Source organism: Patella vulgata, chromosome 2, assembly GCF_932274485.2.
Source record: "Patella vulgata chromosome 2, xgPatVulg1.2, whole genome shotgun sequence".
Classification (NCBI taxonomy): domain Eukaryota; kingdom Metazoa; phylum Mollusca; class Gastropoda; family Patellidae; genus Patella; species Patella vulgata.
Genome location: NC_065880.2, coordinates 8,285,756 through 8,304,590, shown reverse-complemented (window position 1 = coordinate 8,304,590; position 18,835 = coordinate 8,285,756). Strand labels below are relative to the sequence as shown.

At 38.6% G+C, this 18,835-nt stretch overlaps 1 protein-coding gene across 1 annotated transcript in view; it reads left to right on the top strand.

The window, feature by feature from the left end:
• LOC126809984 (glutamate receptor ionotropic, kainate 2) overlaps positions 1-18,835 on the top strand; it is a 155,575-nt gene that overhangs the window by 101,498 nt on the left and 35,242 nt on the right. The window contains exons 3-4 of the mRNA XM_050534870.2: positions 15,977-16,231; positions 18,345-18,520. Coding sequence (XP_050390827.1) covers positions 15,977-16,231; positions 18,345-18,520 — 431 coding nt within the window. The remainder of the gene's footprint in view (positions 1-15,976; positions 16,232-18,344; positions 18,521-18,835) is intronic.

Below are 18,835 nucleotides of genomic sequence, written 5' to 3'. Positions count from 1 at the left end.
TTCCAACTGCCAAGGGATCTTTTACGTGCACGCCAATGTATACACGGGACGTCGGTTTTTCGTACCATCCGAATGACTAGACAGTTGTCCTTGTCAGGCCTCCGTCCTGTACCACTGACAAGGGGAAATTTCTCCCAATGCAGGGATTGAACAACCGACCTCCAGGCTAGCGAGCCAGCGTCTTACCCACATAGCCACCTTGGCTCCAGGGGAACAATAACATACGAAGTCAAACTTCGCTAGTTATCATAAATCACAAGTAAAGTAAATCACAACAATAAGATAACCTGACTGCCCAGGAAAAGTTAATATTCTGACTCCCAATCGCTGTTGTAAATTGCTGAACGTATTCCTAGTTTTTCCATACAGAGTAAATATGACAAATCTCATTCTGGATTTGTTGTCATAACTCGAGTGGTTCAAATCAACAGTAAATTAATAATAGTAATATTTATCTGTAGGGAAAGATATTTCCAGTCGAATGGAAATACCTCGTGTGCATCTTGTGCAATAATCTCACAGAGCTATATTGGTGCCATAGGCATCCCGGCCAATCTCATTTGGAAGGGCTGAGACTATTTGCCCCGAAAATTTTCTTTGTCACCCAAATTTTCAGAATGAATCAATCAACAACTTAAACAAATTTTCCACAAAGCTGTAATCTTTGTTTACTTTTAATTAATTACACAATTACCAGGCCCGTAACTAAAGGGGGGGGGGGCGTGCAAAAAGTTTCGCCCCCACCCCCCGCTCCATGTGAATAAGTTGTCGACCATAGATATACATTGTCCGTCAATTTTACAGCACCCCTGAGAACACTTCCCGTCCCCCTCGTTGCTCTGAGCTAGTTACGGCCCTGACAATTACACAACAACAATATAAATTTACAATAAGTTAAACATGCATTATGCAAGAGCAAAATCGGTTTATTACAAGTCAATTAGACATTAATTAACTTATCCAGACCATAATCAACTCTTAATGTCAAGGCTAGCCTTCGATGTTGGCTGGATTAGATTCCTATATGCCGCTAACGGCTATTGATAATTAAATCAATAAAAGTGGATAATCAAGACAGTGGATAATCGAGACTATGCTGTTTATATTAATGATTTTAGTAATGATGACCGAGACTATGCAAAGATTTCACCCGCTTTTTCTCGGCTCATAGTGGATCAATTTGACTGAAATTTTCAGCAAATTACCTTTACACTATCCAGTTTTTAACTATTATAGCGAGAACTGCCATCTCTTTATCTTATCTCCCATAATGTATCTTTAAGCTCAAAAACAACTTAATCTTCCTCATTCTGTGATTTTTGTCCCTGAAAAACGGAAATACGTTGCCCGAAAAATAGACGCTTCACCGGATCTGCCCCCCTCCGGGGGTGCTGGGCGGGGGGTACAGCCCCCATTCCGGCTCCTACGCCTATGATTGGTGCATTATCCTATATTAGAGAGGCGTGTGTTTGCCACCCCCACACCATACCCCACATCATACCACAAACAAATATTTAAGATAAACATCTCTTTAACTGGCCGATGAGTTGGATGGACGAATGGTTAGCACGTGCGCGCTCTATCATAAGGTCTGTCATTGAGTCAACTGGCGTGGTTTCGATTCCCCAGTTGTACGTGACAAGAAGTAGGGTCGCCTATCCATCCTTGTGGGTTTTCTCCCTGCTAAAGACCCCTACGCGCAAGCGAATTATTGAAATAAAATTTAACCATGTTAGTCCAAAACAGATAGACCTTGTTTGTGTCGAGTGGGCGTTAACCCTCTCTCTCTCCCTCTCTCTCTCTCTCCTCTCGTTCTATCTATGGCATTTACATTCCCGCCAACATAAAAGGAGTTGGAGTAGCAGTAGAGGGAAACATTCGCCCTGCTTTGTTGTCTGCTCACCAGTTCTGTTTGTGTTTGCTCTTCTGGGTCCGTTTTAATTGAGCCAACTGGCGTGGTTTCGAATCCCCGGTTGTACGTGACAAGGAGTAGGGTTGTCTGTCCTCCGGGTCCTCCGGTTTCCTCCCACTGCTAAAGACCCCTACGCGCAAGCGAAATATTGAAATAAAATTAAAACCATATGTTAGTCCCGAAATGACCTAGTCTGTGTCGAGTGGACGTTAAACCCCATTTCTCTCTCTCTCTCTCTTTCTCTCTCTCTCTCTCTCTCTCTCCGTTTTAACCCGGCCTTGATTCCACAATGTGAGCAACTGAGCCTTGTGTTTTCGGCTTTTAGTAAATTCATGTCAGTGATTTTATTTAGTATTTCATTTAGAAATGTTAGTTATAGTAGACGTCCTCGTTAGTCCAATCACATCTCTAGACCACTTGATTGATTAGAGAGGCTTTTAACCCACTCTCTCCAACACCAAAACTAGTCGACACATTTTTCTACTATTAAGACCATGTTCGTTAAATGCCAGTACTATTAAATCGTTTCCTCTGTATATCACCATTCTCCCTTTCGCCTTTTTCTACGACATTTTGCATGACATTTTTTGTCGATTTGTTTTTTGTCTAAAAGGGAATAAGAGTGATTAAATTTACGTTTTTGATCAGGGTTAGGTGAATTTGCATGAATTTGCATTTTTCCCATCTGTTGAATTTGCGTTTTCTAGCAGGGTTCGTTGAATCTGCTTGATTTCGGGTTTCCTCACCTTTTGCATGGCAATTTATATTCTCAGTTTCTATATAGAAACGAATAGGAGTTGTTGAGTTTCGTTTTATGCCAGGTTTTGGTATATATTCATGATTTTCATGCCTTTGGTATATATTCATGATGTTTGGTATATATTCATGATTTTCATGACTTTGGTATATATTCATGATTTTGGTATGATTTTGGTATATATTCATGATTTTGGTATATATTCGTGATTTTGGTATATATTCATGATTTTGGTATATATTCGTGATTTTGGTATATATTCATGATTTTGGTATATATTCATGATTTTGGTATATATTCGTGATTTTGGTATATATTCATGATTTTGGTATATATTCATGATTTTGGTATATATTCGTGATTTTGGTATATATTCATGATTTTGGTATATATTCATGATTTTGGTATATATTCGTGATTTTGGTATGATTTTGGTATATATTCATGATTTTGGTATATATTCATGATTTTGGTATATATTCATGATTTTGGTATATATTCATGATTTTGAGGCGGTAGAACCAGGAAGTAAAAGGACATTATGGAAATCACCCATGAAAATGGCGTCACTGACTACAGATTAGTTTGTCTGGTCATGGAAGAAAATGGATACGGTCAACCCTATTCAATGTCATGATCATTGGAATGTTCAAACACTGATGTAAACAAAAAAACCCTTAAAATGTCTTGGATTTAACATTTAAGTCAATGTACCAGAATTGCTACTTCTGAGAGAGAGAAAGAGAGAGAGGGGTGGGGGGAGGTTAATGTCCACTCGACACAAAATAGGTCATTTCGGAGAAAACCCATGAGGTTGGACAGACGGCCCTACCCCTTGTCACGTACAAGCGGGGAATCGAAACCAGGCCACTTGCCCGAATGACAGACCTTATGATGCAACCCACACGCGTTAACCATTCGACCCCCCCCCCACACCCCTACTAGTTATGACGCCAGTTATTCTGTTTGACATCATCGAGGAACAATCCGATTAAAATGCAGATCTGTATTTCATTTCGGTTTTTTTATACTTTCGATAGCCTACACTAAATGAAGATCTGACCAGTTGTAGTCTAAGGTCGCGTCAGGTGCCATACGGGCGGATTTTGACCCTACGACGTCAGACATTGATTAATCAATCAGCGTTGACTTTTCTAGGTTCGGTGCAACAAACGCCAAGAACTCGCCGTAACAGACGGTTTCATTGACTAATCCCTCACTTCAACCAGAACGCCGGTAATATATAAACTCTTCTAGATCCTAGTGTAGTAAAGACAAGTAAAATGAAATTTTGAACTATAAAAATACGAAACGAAATAGGATCTTTGTTTTAATCAGATTGCATCAGGGAATAAGTCAGGGACTCGAAGAACGAGGCTAGACATATTCTACATGTCATGTAAAACGGTGAGGCCATATTCTTATCTGGAGAGCATGCGCAATAAATATTATCGGTGTAGACTGGAATAACCAGACACTAGAGATTGCCTTTCGATTGACACTTCTGGCGTATTTCGCCAAACATAACTGATTTGAAATTACAGTAAAAACGCAAACTATTGAATGTAAATCAGTTTATATACATTCATATTATATTATTATATGCGTTGCGACCCATTTGTATCAATTTCTAGATCCCCAATTTTAGCGATTTAGCTCCTTTAAAGTTATATCCAGCCTATTTATGGCGCGAAAACATGAGTTCTGGTGGGGCTAATCTTAACGCTTAAAGTGATCAAACTTATTAATGCGTGAAAACAATGTTCTATGAGATCACAGGCTAGTCCAATCTTGAGTGTAAAATGACCTTCAAGACGTTTCTTTATCCCATAAAAGTAGAAATACAACATAAAATATGGCTATCTGGCTTTCATCATTTGTTTAAAGCGTAAACCACTTCGTCTAACGATTCTCATAGAAATACGTCTTTTTAACGCTGTCTATATAGTCTAATTGACCAGTAATTGCCAAATCCCCCATCTCAGAAAAGCCTTATTTGGTGAGAAGAGTTAAAAGTCTTATACTTAACAGCTAAATGTCTTTTTTTATATATCATTATCGCGTCGTCAGCTGAGTGCTATTTTACCTCCGAGAATAAAGAGTCAGTTAAGAAAGATAATCACCTTTTCGTTTAAACTAACAGATCGATACAGTGGAAGCCTATTTAGATCTGATCTGCTGATTCGTAACAAACTTTAGCACAAACAAATCTACAAATATCGATGATTGACAAATATATGATTTGTTCGTGGAAGGTAGAACTATTATATTTTGATCTTTACATATTATGAGGAGAAAAGGATATTGATTTGGGGAACCTGCGCACGCAGAGTATTAGAAACACTGAAGCGTACTCTATTAGGAAATCTTGGTACATATTGTAATAGGTCAACTATGTACGTACTGTATTAGGTCAGGTATGTACAGCATTAGAAAGAACTGACACGCGCTTTATTAGGAAAACTCGGTACGTGCTGTATTTTGGAATCTAGTATTGTAATGTTTTAGGTTAACTGGGTACGTGCTGTATTTTGGAATCTAGTATTGTAATGTTTTAGGTTAACTTGGTACGTGCTGTATGGTGGAATCTAGTATTGTAATGTTTTAGGTTAACTGGGTACGTGCTGTATGGTGGAATCTAGTATTGTAATGTTTTAGTTTAACTGGGTACGTGCTGTATGGTGGAATCTAGTATTGTAATGTTTTAGGTTAACTGGGTACGTGCTGTATTTTGGAATTTAGTATTGTAATGTTTTAGGTTAACTGGGTACGTGCTGTATGGTGGAATCTAGTATTGTAATGTTTTAGGTCAACTGGGTACGTGCTGTATGGTGGAATCTAGTATTGTAATGTTTTAGGTCAACTGGGTACGTGCTGTATTGTGGAACCTAGTATTGCACTGTATTGCGGCACCTACTGTATTAGGCAAATTGGGTACTTACTGTACAAGGGAACCTATGGAAAATTGGTACGTGCTGTATTAGCAAAATTTCCATTGTGAATGTGTGTGTGTGTGTGGGGGGGGGGGGGCGAGTGGTTAATGCGTTCGCGTTGAATCATAGGCCTGTCAATGAGCCAAAAGGCGTCTATCCAACCTCGTGGTTTTTCTCCTAGCCTTCCGGTTTCCTCCTACTACTAAAGACCCCTAAGCACAATCGAATTATTGAGATAAAATTGAACCACATGTTACTCCCGAAATGACCTTGGTTGGCTAAAGGGTTAGCGCGTACGCGCTGTATCATAAAGTCTGGCATTGAGTTAACTGACGTGGTTTCGAATCCCCGGTTGTACGTGACAAAGAGTAGGGTCGCATGTCCAACCTCATGGGTTCCTCCGGTTTCCCCCCACTGTTAAAGACCCCTACGCGCAAGCGAATTATTGAAATAAAATTAAACCATATGTTAGTCCCGAAATGACCTAGTTTGTGTCGAGTCGACGTTAAACCCCATCTCTCTCTCTCTCTCTCTCCCTCTCTCTCTCTCTCGGTAACCCCAAGGCTTTTTAATGAATGATATTTGTATATAATATGCCATTTGAAAGAGTGGGCCTTTTCTATGATTTACAGGGAATATTCGAATGAATTTGTGTTCTTTTGTAGCTGAAAGGATTTACAATGCATGACGACATTTGTATATAATATGACATTTGAAAGAGTGTGTATTTTGTACTACGGTTTGTATGTAGTAAATATTGTAAAATGTCTCTTGACTTTTAACGAAGCTAATACTGTCATTAGAGATTTTATGAACACAGCTTTAAAGTTACAATTTCATATTTTCTAAGAAAGTCAAAACATAAATATTTCTATGTCTTTTGCTCAATAGGTTGTCAACTAACTATTATACGATCATAGGTGTCATTCTCACACTTAAAACTCATTTACACCGGAAAAAATAACACAATTACCTCCCAATTACCTCCCTTGTTTTCTATTCTCTACCATGGAGTAGTTATCTTCAAACGTTTGAATTTGAAGATGAAAATGATATTTTTGCCAATTTCTCAACTGGCAATAGTGAATTATAGGATTATTCTTTAACAAGGTAGGACTGTTTATAGATACCATCTATTTTAAGGCTTTATTTTAATAAATTTTAAAAATATAACTTAAAAATATGAAATTGCAACTTTAAAAACGTGTTCGTATAAAACTGTTAACTACAAGAACTCCCTGTACAGTGTTTGAGGACGGGGAAATCCGATTATAATGGACTTATGATCAACCATGGAGTAATAATGGAAAAATCGATGTAGAAAATTGTGTAATTTGACGTATAATGTTTAATATTGAAGTAGAGTTACAATAAACGACTGGTTTGTACGGGGCTAATAATAGGCCACGTGTTACAGTAATTGGCCGATGATTGGTCGGTTTATCAATGTTAACTTCCATAAAGTGAACCATATATATATATTATATGCTCTGTAATATAATGTCATGGTAACCAGAAAATGAAGGAGACAGTAACCATTTAAATTTTAGGTATATTTTGGCATTTTCATTCATGTGCAATAAAAATGCTAAATGAAGTGGGGGGGGGGCGAATGGTTAGGTCTGTCATTGAGTGAACTGGGGTTGTCTCGATTCCCCGGTTGTACGTGACAAGGAGTAGGGTCGCCTGTCCAAACTCGTGGGGTTTTCTCCGGGTCCGGGTACTCCGGTTCCGGTTCCGGTTTCCTGTCACTGCTAAATTCCCTTACGCGCAAGCGAATTATTGAAATAAAATTGAAGCATGTGTTAGTCCGGAAATAACCAAGTACATTGACTTCAATGTTAAATCTAAGACATTTTTGGTCCACTACTATGTTTGAATATTCCAATGATTTTAATCTTTTATACTCGTTACAAGCGACTGATCATAATATTAAATAAGGTTGACCGTTTCCATTCTCTTCCATGACTAGACAAAGTAATCTGTAGGCAGTGACGCCATTTAAAATAACAGTTAATCATAATTATCTCCCTTTGTCTTCCTTATTTTGGGGAATGTAATGTTAAACCGGTCATATAATTATAAAACATTTACCAACAGATGTCTCATTTTAAACATAATAGATTGCCAACCATGTTTCTTTTCCAGGTAATAAGTTAATTATCTAATAATCCTGATTACCTATGTAATTAACTCCCCTTGATTACTTCAGCACGTGTAATTAACTCCCCTTGAGTACTTCAGCACGTCTAGTTTGGATGACGTATTAGCTGCTAATTGCATATGGCGCTTTGTTTTACACGTATAATAAACGTTCGTGTAATTATATAGCAATGTAAATAGGCACGATTTATTGTCAGGCAGTTAATGACGATAATAATACAGTAGAAAGAAAACAACAAAAAGTTTTGTCTGTTATGGCAATAATAAAATGCTTGAACGTATTCATTCTTGTATCCATTCGTGTTAAACTACATTCGCAACGTGTAGCACATGCGCGATTAACCTGGCAATATTCACGGATATCCAGCCTTTCAGACTATATTATGCTAGATGAGCAAGATAGATTGACCATTGGTGTTAAACTACATTCGAAACCTTAAAGGCTCAATACCACTCTTGTTGTAACTGAATAATATGTCCCAATCTTTATTCTGGTCAACAAAATGTACTATTTTACAATATTCCAATTAATTGATGATACAAATGTCATCTTAATACACCTAATTAAAAAAAATAGAAAAATTCAACTAAATGATTTGAAAAGCCTAACGTAAACCTTTTCAAATGTGACTTGGATTTAAAGATATTTTCGAACCCTCTGGACAAGTAAAATAGGATGTAAAGGATTTTTACACAACAAATAGGACACTTAAACATTTAATACTTAGAATAAGGCTATTATTTATTTTCTGGAGCTCTCAAGCCAGCAAGAGTGTTATTGTCCCTTTAACAGAACGTGTAGGACATACGCAGTTAATCTAGCAATATTCACGGACATCCAGCCTTTCAGATTACATTATGCTAGATGAGCAAGATAGATTGAAATAAAATTAAATTTGGTTTAACGTCCTATTGTTCTGCTCCGATTTGGCTAATGAAGACGGACATGCACCATACAGTGTGCTATCAGGGACATTTTGCCCGAGCAGCGACACTGTGACCTACTCTTATATCGAATTCTAACTGCCAAGGAATCTTTTACGTGCACACCAATGTATACCCGCCACCTCAATTTTCCGTCCGATCCGAACGACTAGACATCTGTCCTTGTCGGGCCCTCCGTCCTGCATCACTGACAAGAGGAAACCACATCAAAAAATCCCGATGAAGTTTCTCGGCCAATGCAGGGATCGAACACCCGACCTCCAGGCTAGCGAGCCAGCGTCTTACCCACTTAGCAACCGTGGCTCCCCACAAGATATATTGGTCATGCAATTAAAAGGTATGAAGTCTTGGTGATTGGCTTACATGTATATATGAACATAAGTCCCATCTTTCCTTTCGTAATGAATGTCTAATCATGACGTCAGAGCTTATATACGTTGCTTGAAACCAATGGTTACGAGATCGGTATATGTTTACATCAGTACCAAAAGTGTTTTGGCATATTCTGGTCTGGTTTCCGGTCGTCAGTGGGCCTGGCAAGGAATATAAACTAGTCATTCCATGGCTTGCCCATTAAGGAACCCATGATAGGACGAAGAGTCTGGAATCCGTGTATACGTCTTCGTGGCGTAACATAACCCTTCACAGTTGGAATTCGAAATAAGAGTAGGCTGTAGCGCCGCTGTCCAGACAGAATTTCCTTCCTACAACACTGTATGGCCGTATACCCGTCTTTACTACCCCTGTTAATTTCCTTCATACCACACTCTATGGCGTATACCCGTCTTTACTACCCCTGTTAATTTCCTTCATACCACACTCTATGGCGTATACCCGTCTTTACTACCCCTATTAATTTCCTGCATACCACACTCTATGGCGTATACCCGTCTTTACTACCCCTGTTAATTTCCCTCATACCACACTCTATGGCGTATATCGTCTTCATAAGCCCACTTAATTTCCCTCGTACTGCACAGTATGGCGCATGCTCGTCTTCAGGAGCCCCCTTAATTTCTCTCGTACCGCACGGTATGGCGTATGCTCGTCTTCAGGAGCCCGCTAAATTTCACTCGTACCACACTGTACAGCGTATTCCCGTCTTTACGAGCCCTGTTCACCCCCTTCCCCACCACTGCATGGCGCATGCCCGTCTTCACGACCCCGGTTAATTAAGCTCTTACCACACTGTATAGCGTATGCTCATCTTCACGACCCCGGTTAATTAAGCTCTTACCACACTGTATAGCGTATGCTCATCTTCAAAACCCCGGTTAATTAAGCTTTTACCACACTGCATGACGTATGCCCTGTTGATCCCCCCTCCCCACCACTGCATGGCGTATGCCCGTCTTCACGTTCCCGGTTAATTAAGCCCTTACCACACTGCATGACGTATGCCCATCTCCACGTTCTCGGTTAATTAAGCCCTTACCACACTGCATGACGTATGCCCATCTTCACGACCCCGGTTAATTAAGCTCTTACCACACTGCATGACGTATGCCCATCTTCACGAGCCCGGTTAATTAAGCTTTTGCCACAATGTATAGCGTATGCCCATCTTCACGACCCCGGTTAATTAAGCTTTTGCCACAATGTATAGCGTATGCCCATCTTCACGACCCCGGTTAATTAAGCTTTTACCACACTGCATGACGTATGCCCATCTTCACGAGCCCGGTTAATTAAGCTTTTGCCACAATGTATAGCCGGCTTTACATTCCCTGTTTATTTCCCCTCGCCCCACACACCACCACAACCACACTGGGTGACGTATGTCCGTCTTAACGAGCCCGGTTAGTATAGAAAAGTATAAGGACGTTAAACCTAATTTCAGTTTCATTTCGGTCTCTAATGTATTTATTTTCTTCTCCTCCATTCATCAGTTCATCTAGTTTTTATCAATGTTTTTGAACAACTTGTCCACAAGATGGATGACTAGGGAGAATAAAAACCATCCTTTCTTTGTAGTAAGGAAACAGATGAATGGGAAATTAATAGCTCTGTGTCAAAAAAAATCATTTTCTTTTTGAAATGTTTGGACATCTTTTCTCCGGGGGCGCACATTAATGAGATCTTAAGATGGAATTTCTGTCCCCGTGTAACACCCATTATAATTTTCTATTTAGTACGAAATATCTTTAGGGCCCTTAGGGATTTGGACAAACTGGACTTGCATTTACCGTGGATGAGGTACTAGGGGGTTGAATGGCCGAATTGTTAGAGCGCGCGCTGCATCATAAGGTCAAGCGAATTTTTGAAATAAAATTGTACCATATGTTAGTCCCGAAATGACATAGTTTGTGTCGAGTGGACGTTAAACCCCATCTCTCTCTCTCTCTCTCTCGCTCTCTCTGGGGCACATCAAAATAACCGCTGACAGTTGAAATTCGAATTAAGAGTAGGTCGTAGCGCCGCTGTCCGGGTAAAATGTCCCTCATAGCACACTATATGGCGCAAACTTGTCTTTATTAGCCCAGTAGGACGTTAAATTTTGTTTACTAAATATTTTAACGTGCTGTAAATGCAGTATATTTCTCTTAGCCTTTCACATTTTCTGCAAAAACTAAGATACCGAGAATCTATTGAATCTAATACGTTTGAATAATAATACATTATCTCTCCCGTCAAAAGTCAAAACCTAGTAACTTACTTTTTTTTATATTAAATTATGACCAAATTTATAGTTACATGTACTAGGGTATGTGCTTTCTGTTGTTGTACTAGACATTCCGATCTTTTGATTTTGTAAGCAGTTACACCCATGACACAACCGAGCAACTTCATTCATTTGACTAGTATGCCACAGAAAAACATAGTAACTCAATAGTCAAATCAATGGATAAGCTGGGGTTTAATATTCTTTCATTAAGTTTCCCTTTGTAAAAACGTGAGTTACTAGGTGTTGCCTTTTGACGGGAGATCTGTACGTGCACACATCAAAGTGGTCTGTTCTTCGCATTATATAGCTTAATGGTTGAAGTTAACCGATGTTGTCAACCATTTATATCTTGAAAACAGTTTAAACTATCGATTCAAAGTAACATTATTATCGAAGCAATAAAATAACATGATTATTAACTCTTTCCAATCTCCTTTTATCTCCTAGGCCTCTGGAAAAAAAGAGGCGGCAAGGTAATTTGCAGGAAAGGAGATATGTACTACTGTTTTGACTTTCGAATAACAGCATATTTTGGTTTTTGACTCTATAATTTCGTACAATTTCGTATAGAGGACAACACAATGATGAAAAAAACATATTTTGATAAAGCGTGCTGGAACGATAGAGGAAATGTAACGCGAAAATGTCCGAATACATCAAACATTATTCCTTTACTCATCCTATAGTATGTTTTGCACTTTCTCTCTTTTTCTTTAATAAACCTTTTCTGTGTTTTCCGGACGAGGCGGGGACGAGGGGTTGGGGTAGGTACCAGGTAGTATTTTTCGTGTTGGAACGATAGAAGAAATGTAACTCGAAAAACCAAATACATCAAACACATTCCTTTACTCTTTATAGGGTGTGTTTGCCCGTTCTCTCTTTTTCTTTAATAAACCTTTCCTGTGGTCTGGACGAGGCGTGGACGAGGCGTGGACGAAGGGTGGAATTTTACGTTTTTGTTTTTGTTGGAGGTGGGGTAGTGGGGGTGGGGTGGGGTAGTATGTCGTGGTAAATTAGTCAAGGAAAATAAGTTGAATGATTCTAATAAAAAACAAGAGACAAAAAAGAAAAAAAAAGCACGTTAAACCCCATTTCGTCTCATTTCCTTCATGTGTATTCAGTGGCGTGCACGTAAAATGACGTTGACCGGTTAAGGGTTAAACCCTAATTCGTCTCATTTCATTTATGTCTAATAAGTGGCGTGCACGTAAAAGATCACTTCAAATGGACATCAAAAACATAATTCAGAAATACATTACAAAGTCCCACGAAAGGTATACCTAGCTGATCTGGTCATGGATGAAAAAGATCAGACCCCTTGTATAGATAGTTGTAGAAATTTGAAGAAGTGTTTGTGGAATCGCAAACTAATTACAATTTGATATTTTTTTTATCATGTCTGGTTTTAATTTTGATTGTCGTAGAGGAAATGTCTTCATGATCAGTTTTCGGGTCTAAGCAAAGCGCCTGTACCATCTACGTACAAACATTGTTCGTGTAACCAACGAAAATCTAAGTAAATGTATAGTAAAGGCTTTAATGGACGCTAACCCGTATTCTCCTCAAGTAAAAAATGCATGTGTGAGGTCACTGCCGTAGGAGAGAGAGAGAGAGAGAGAGGGTGGGAGGGAGGGGGAGGGAGAGAGATGGGGTTTAACGTCTACTCAACACACAACACAAACTTGGTCATTTCGGAGCCAACATTTCTTTCAATTTTATTTCAATAATTCGCTTGTACATAGGGGTATTTAGCATCAAGAGGAAACCGGAGGACCCGAAGAAAACCCACGAGGTTGGTCAGGCAGGCACGTACAACCGAGGAATCGAAACCATGTCAGCTCCACTGACGTCGGAGTACAGGTTATTTATTATTATTGCGTTGTACGTGTAAGCAAAGAAAACCAATAGTACCATGTATTAATGCAAATAGTGAAGTGTTATTGGATGTTATGGGAGCCACGGTGGCTAGGCGGGTAAGGTGCTGGCTCGCTAACCTGGAGGTAGGGTGTTCGATCCCTGCAATTGGGCCGAGAAATTTCATCCAGATTTTCCGGCTTGATCCCCTCTTGTCAGTGATACAGAACAGTGGGCAACGTGTAGTCGTTCGGGTGGGATGAAAAACCGAGGTTCCGCGTACACATTGGCGAGCACGTAAAAGATCCCTTGGCAGTTAGAATTCGATGTAAGAGTAGACTGTAGTGCCGCTGTCCGGGCAAAATTCCCCTCAAAGCACACTGAATGGCGTATGCCCGTCTTTATTAGCCTGGTCAGGAGCAGAACAGTAAGACGTTAAACCCTATTTCATCTCATTTCCCCTGAGTTGCATGCACCAAATCCTTCGCGTAGGAGTACATGTTGTTTGTTATTATTGAAACAGACACAAAACCACTCAATCAAGAGATGGCGGCTGTGCCTGACAGAAAGTTTTCGATGCTTGAACAATAGATGGAGGCTATTGTGTTGCATTGTCTGTTCCAGAACAAACTAATATCCTTATTGAACGAAGACCTTTGACCCTTACGTCAAATTTATTCCACTACTATCAAATCACTTTAGTTACGTGACAATAAATGACGGCGGCCATCTTTGATACGATCGCTTAGATTATATTCGCTCTACCAGACTCTTCGTTTGTTTGAAATTGATCCGATGTCTCTGGTGGAGCGAGACTATGATTTTATATGATATATGTGTAGACGTATTGATCCAGTTGATAAAACCATATATATCAATCTCAATAATGGTTGATATTAGACAAAAGCTTGTTTCAATTCTGTTTAAAGGAACTAAGTCTCTTTGATTTAGGACAAAATAAAATATTGAACTGGGCCCTGTTTCTCGAAATCTTAACTAAAGATAAAATCCAAATTTTAGTAGATACTTCAATTTTGATTGGCTAAGCACTAAAATCAATCTAATATTAACCAATCAAATAACTAAAATTTGGATTTTATCTTATTTAAAATTGTTTTTTTTTTTACGAAACGTAACAAACAACGTGTTTTCCTACGCTGAAGACTTGGTGCATGCAGAATGGCCACGTTTAACTGAAGAGGATAAATGAAATGGGGTTTAACGCCCCACGGTTCTGCTCCAACTGGGTTAATGAAGACGGGCATACGCAATGATCGACATTTTGCCAGAGCTGCGGCACTATGGCCTACTCTTATATCCAATTCCAACTGCCAAGCGATATTTTCCATGCACGCCCATCCAAACGACTAGACAGCTGTCCGTATCAGGCCCTCCATCCTGCATCACTAACAAGGGGAAACCACTCTGGAATGAGGGAATAAGGTTTAGCGTCCATTGAAAACTTTACTATCTGTGTAAAGATATAGTCCTATTTTATCTGTGCTTACATGTAAGAGAAAGTCGGCTTTTTAACAGATGTAAACACCAATTCTGACTTATTGTTTCAACATTGACTTTGTCAATAGCCGTTATAAGTTCAACAAAAACAGAATACAAATCAACAATTAAACAAAAAACAAAATCCATTATAATAGACAATCTCTATTTTCACTCATATCCAAGATATAGGTCCAGCAATTTTAAACTTTCATACATGATTAAATCATTAAATGGATAACCGAGACTATGTTTTATATCGTACCGACTTTAGTAATGATGATCGACGCTAGGTCCAAACTTCAATCGCTAAATTTTCAGCATATTCCCTTTACATTATCTATATTTTAACTATTATAGTGAGAACTGCCAGCTCTTTATCTAATGTCCCATAATGTATCTTTAAGGTAACACCAGTATAAAAGGTGTATTTTGTGTTGGGAATTTGTAGTAAAAAATATAAAAAAGAGATTCCCTACAAAGTTTGAATTTGCAAGAAAAGGAATGTCAGTCATTCCAAATAACATTGTTTAAATTTTGATTTGGGTCTATTTCTTGAAAACAAACTATCGCCACTTGACCTTTAATATTTTATTAAATAGAAAGGCAATAAAAAAAAAGCAATTTCCTTTAATATCAATTGTGTGGTGGCAGCACGTGTTTGAATCTGTATTATACATAGACTAGGCATGTAAGAAACTGTCCAGTCTTTCTTTCGCTTTTGTGTAGACATAAAATATGGTCCCATGTCATTTACATTAAACATTTGTTATCCAAATTAAAGGATATTTAATACAAATAGAGGCGCCATATTTGATTGATCCAATATGGTTGCTAATGATCAAATCAAAATTGATGATATTCACTTAGACACTGATTTAAGTCCATTCTGGTGAGGATATATGTTTTATGTGGCTCTGTCGTGTCGTCTACCCCGTCCGTCTGTTTGTTCTTAACACAACTCTGCACTCTTGCTGGTTTTGTTCAATTTAACCCTATCGAAATTCAGAGTTGTCTGATGGGCTTGTGTATACGAATATACGGAGAGAGAGAGAGAGGTAAACGTACACTCGACACAAACTAGGTCATTTCGGGACTAACATAAGGTTTAATTTTATTTCAATAATTCGCTTTCACGTAGGAATCTTTAGCTGTGGGAGGAAACTCGAGGACCCAGAGAAAACCCACGAGGTTAGAGTATCCATTATGTACATGTACTAATAATATGAATTTTTTTCTTCTACTTTCAGTTTGTTATCAAGTGGAATTAAATACCGTATCTGTGTTAGGACCCAGAAATAGTAATTTAGCAGGTTTTGTTAATTCATTGTGTGCCTCCTTACAAATTCCTCATCTCGAAATTAGAATGGACACCATCGCTTACCCCGCCCCCGGCCTGTCAATCAACCTATACCCGGATATAGAGACATTAAGTAAAGCATTTACTGACGTCATCAGATATTATGGATGGAGACAAATGCTTGTGTTATATGGTACCAAAGATGGTGAGTGTACTGTGATAAATTAAAACAATCGGATTAAAATACAGGGGCCTGTTTCACGAAATTTTAACTAAGATAAAATCCAAATTTTAGTAATTTGATTGGATAATATTAGATTGATTTTAGTGCGTAGCCAATCGAAATTTAAGTATCTACTAAAATTTGTATTTTATCTTTAGTTAAGATTTCGAGAAACAGGGTCCAGATCTATATTACCTTTCGATGGCCTCTACTACATGAAGATCTGAACAGTTGTAGTGGGAGTTCTCGTCAGTGGTCATGCGCGGCTTTTGACTCTATGACGTCAGACATTTGATTAACCAATCAGTGTTGATGTGTCAAGAACTCGCTGCAATATACTGTTTCATTCGCTAAGCCCTCACATCATCCAGAACACGGGCTATATAACAACTCTTCCAGATCCTAGTGGAGTAAAGACAAGTAAAACAAAATTTTGAACTATAAAAACGAAACGAAATAGGATCTGTGTTATAATCAGACTGATAATTAAAACCGTATGATTGGGACACAATTAGACGCGTCTGCAAACCGTCGTGCTATTTTGTGTTTTTCGGAGAAGTGAGTGAAATTTTACCCGGGCAGCGGCATTATGGCCTATTTTAAATTACAACGGTCAAGGGTTCTTTTACGTACATACCGATGTGTACAAGGGACCTCGGTTTTTTCGTACCATCCGAACACCCATCCTGCACCACTAACAAAGGGAAACCACTCTGGTAATCCCTGTGAGACTCAATGATTAAAACTGGATGACCAGGACTAATCTAGGTCCGTTTTAAACTGTCTTTCTAATTTGAATCTCGGGGTAATGCATGTGTAGCATGTCATTTACTCACGTGGTGTCCTATACTGTCGTAAGTTTACATATACCACCTGTCGACTGGGTCATCATCCTAGGTCAGTGCTTATGTGGAGACTTAACCTCTCCCCCAAATTCTTAAACCTAACCCTGGACATAGACCCCGCCCATGTTTACCAGAACCCTAACCTACAATCTCACAATCACATGCCCTAACCTTATTTAAATCTCAACGACCTTGACAAAAATTCAGCTGGCCTTAACAAATAGATTTAGCCGTCGTGGATAATCACACAATATACCAACAAAACATTTCAATTGGTTGGAAGTGAGGAAGTGAACAATTGCATGCGTATTCATCAGAATTGTCCGACAACTAAGCAATTTGGTGTTAAACCTAGCTGTTGGTAAACGGTTTTAAATGCATCCATATTGGTATAAATATTGCCCGTAATCTCATCACATTATTGCGACGACAGCCGATATCGACTTTTGCCGCCAGTTCTCGTCGCTCTGAAATAATTCACAAATCGCTGTGTAGGCCTATGTGTCATCACATAATCTCGTTTTCATTGACCAATCAGCGGTGGCAATCCCCGATCTGTCGCCTGCACGTTGTTTGCACGCACACTTATAATGTGCTTGATTTCGACAGCTTTGTTGGCACACTAATCAGCAGTGAATTTTCGCTCGGCCGCTACAATTACTGATAAGGATGACATCGATGCGACTTAATGAGCCAGAAATATTAACTTTTTTTCCTCCAACAAATCAAATTCTAAAACATTTTATTTTATGTATTAGAAAAATCAATAAAGACGTTTGACGTATTTGTAGGTAAAAATTATTTCCTTTTTAGTGTAAATGGGTATTAAAATGAGTAAAAGGCGCCATTCTGCTCGAATCAGTAACGTCTTATGTAAATAATGCACGCGCCATTGAGCTTATGATTGACACCGCGAGATATGACGTCATGTGTTGAAGGAAGTCATCTTTTACAGAGAAATTAGAAGACTTTCGTAATCCTGTGTGAAACAGATTGCTTTGTTGGTTGCCTCACATTTTGGGAGAAACCATCGCCCTTGTGCCCTGGGCTCTAGGAAAAATGTTTGTCACCCTTTCCTTGATTATGAATCATGTTAAATCACAGATGCTATTTCGATCGGTGATTTACAGTTGCCCCCACAATAAAGAATACAAACGAAACGAAACGAAATCAATTGCAATTAACCAGCTTGAAATTACTGATAACAACTAGTACAGATGTGTATATTGTTGTTTTCTCTTTATTTTCAGATTTATTAAAAGTTCAGTCTGTGATAAGGGGTCGTTACGACCCCTCGTTTGAAATAATGGTACGCCAAGTTGACGCGGGCAATATGCGAACTGTTTTAAAAGAATGTAAAGAGAAAAAATGGACAAATATACTGATTGATCTTTCTATTGATGACACGGGTTTATTACTTAAAATGGTGAGTACAAGACCTAGTCCATCAATAGGACGTAATACTACCAGGCGTTTTCTAGTAATAAATGTCCAGGCCCCGAGTTCCCAAAGCATTTTCAGACTTAAAGGCTCAATACCACTCTTGTTGTAACTGAATGATATGTCCCAATCTTTATTCTGGTCAACAAATTGTACTATTTTACAATATTCCAATTAATTGATGATACAAATTTCATCTTAACACACCTAATTTAAAAAATCGGAAAAATTCAACTAAATGATTTGAAAAGCCTGACGTAAAGCTTTTCAAATGTGACTTAGATTTAAAAATATTTTTGAA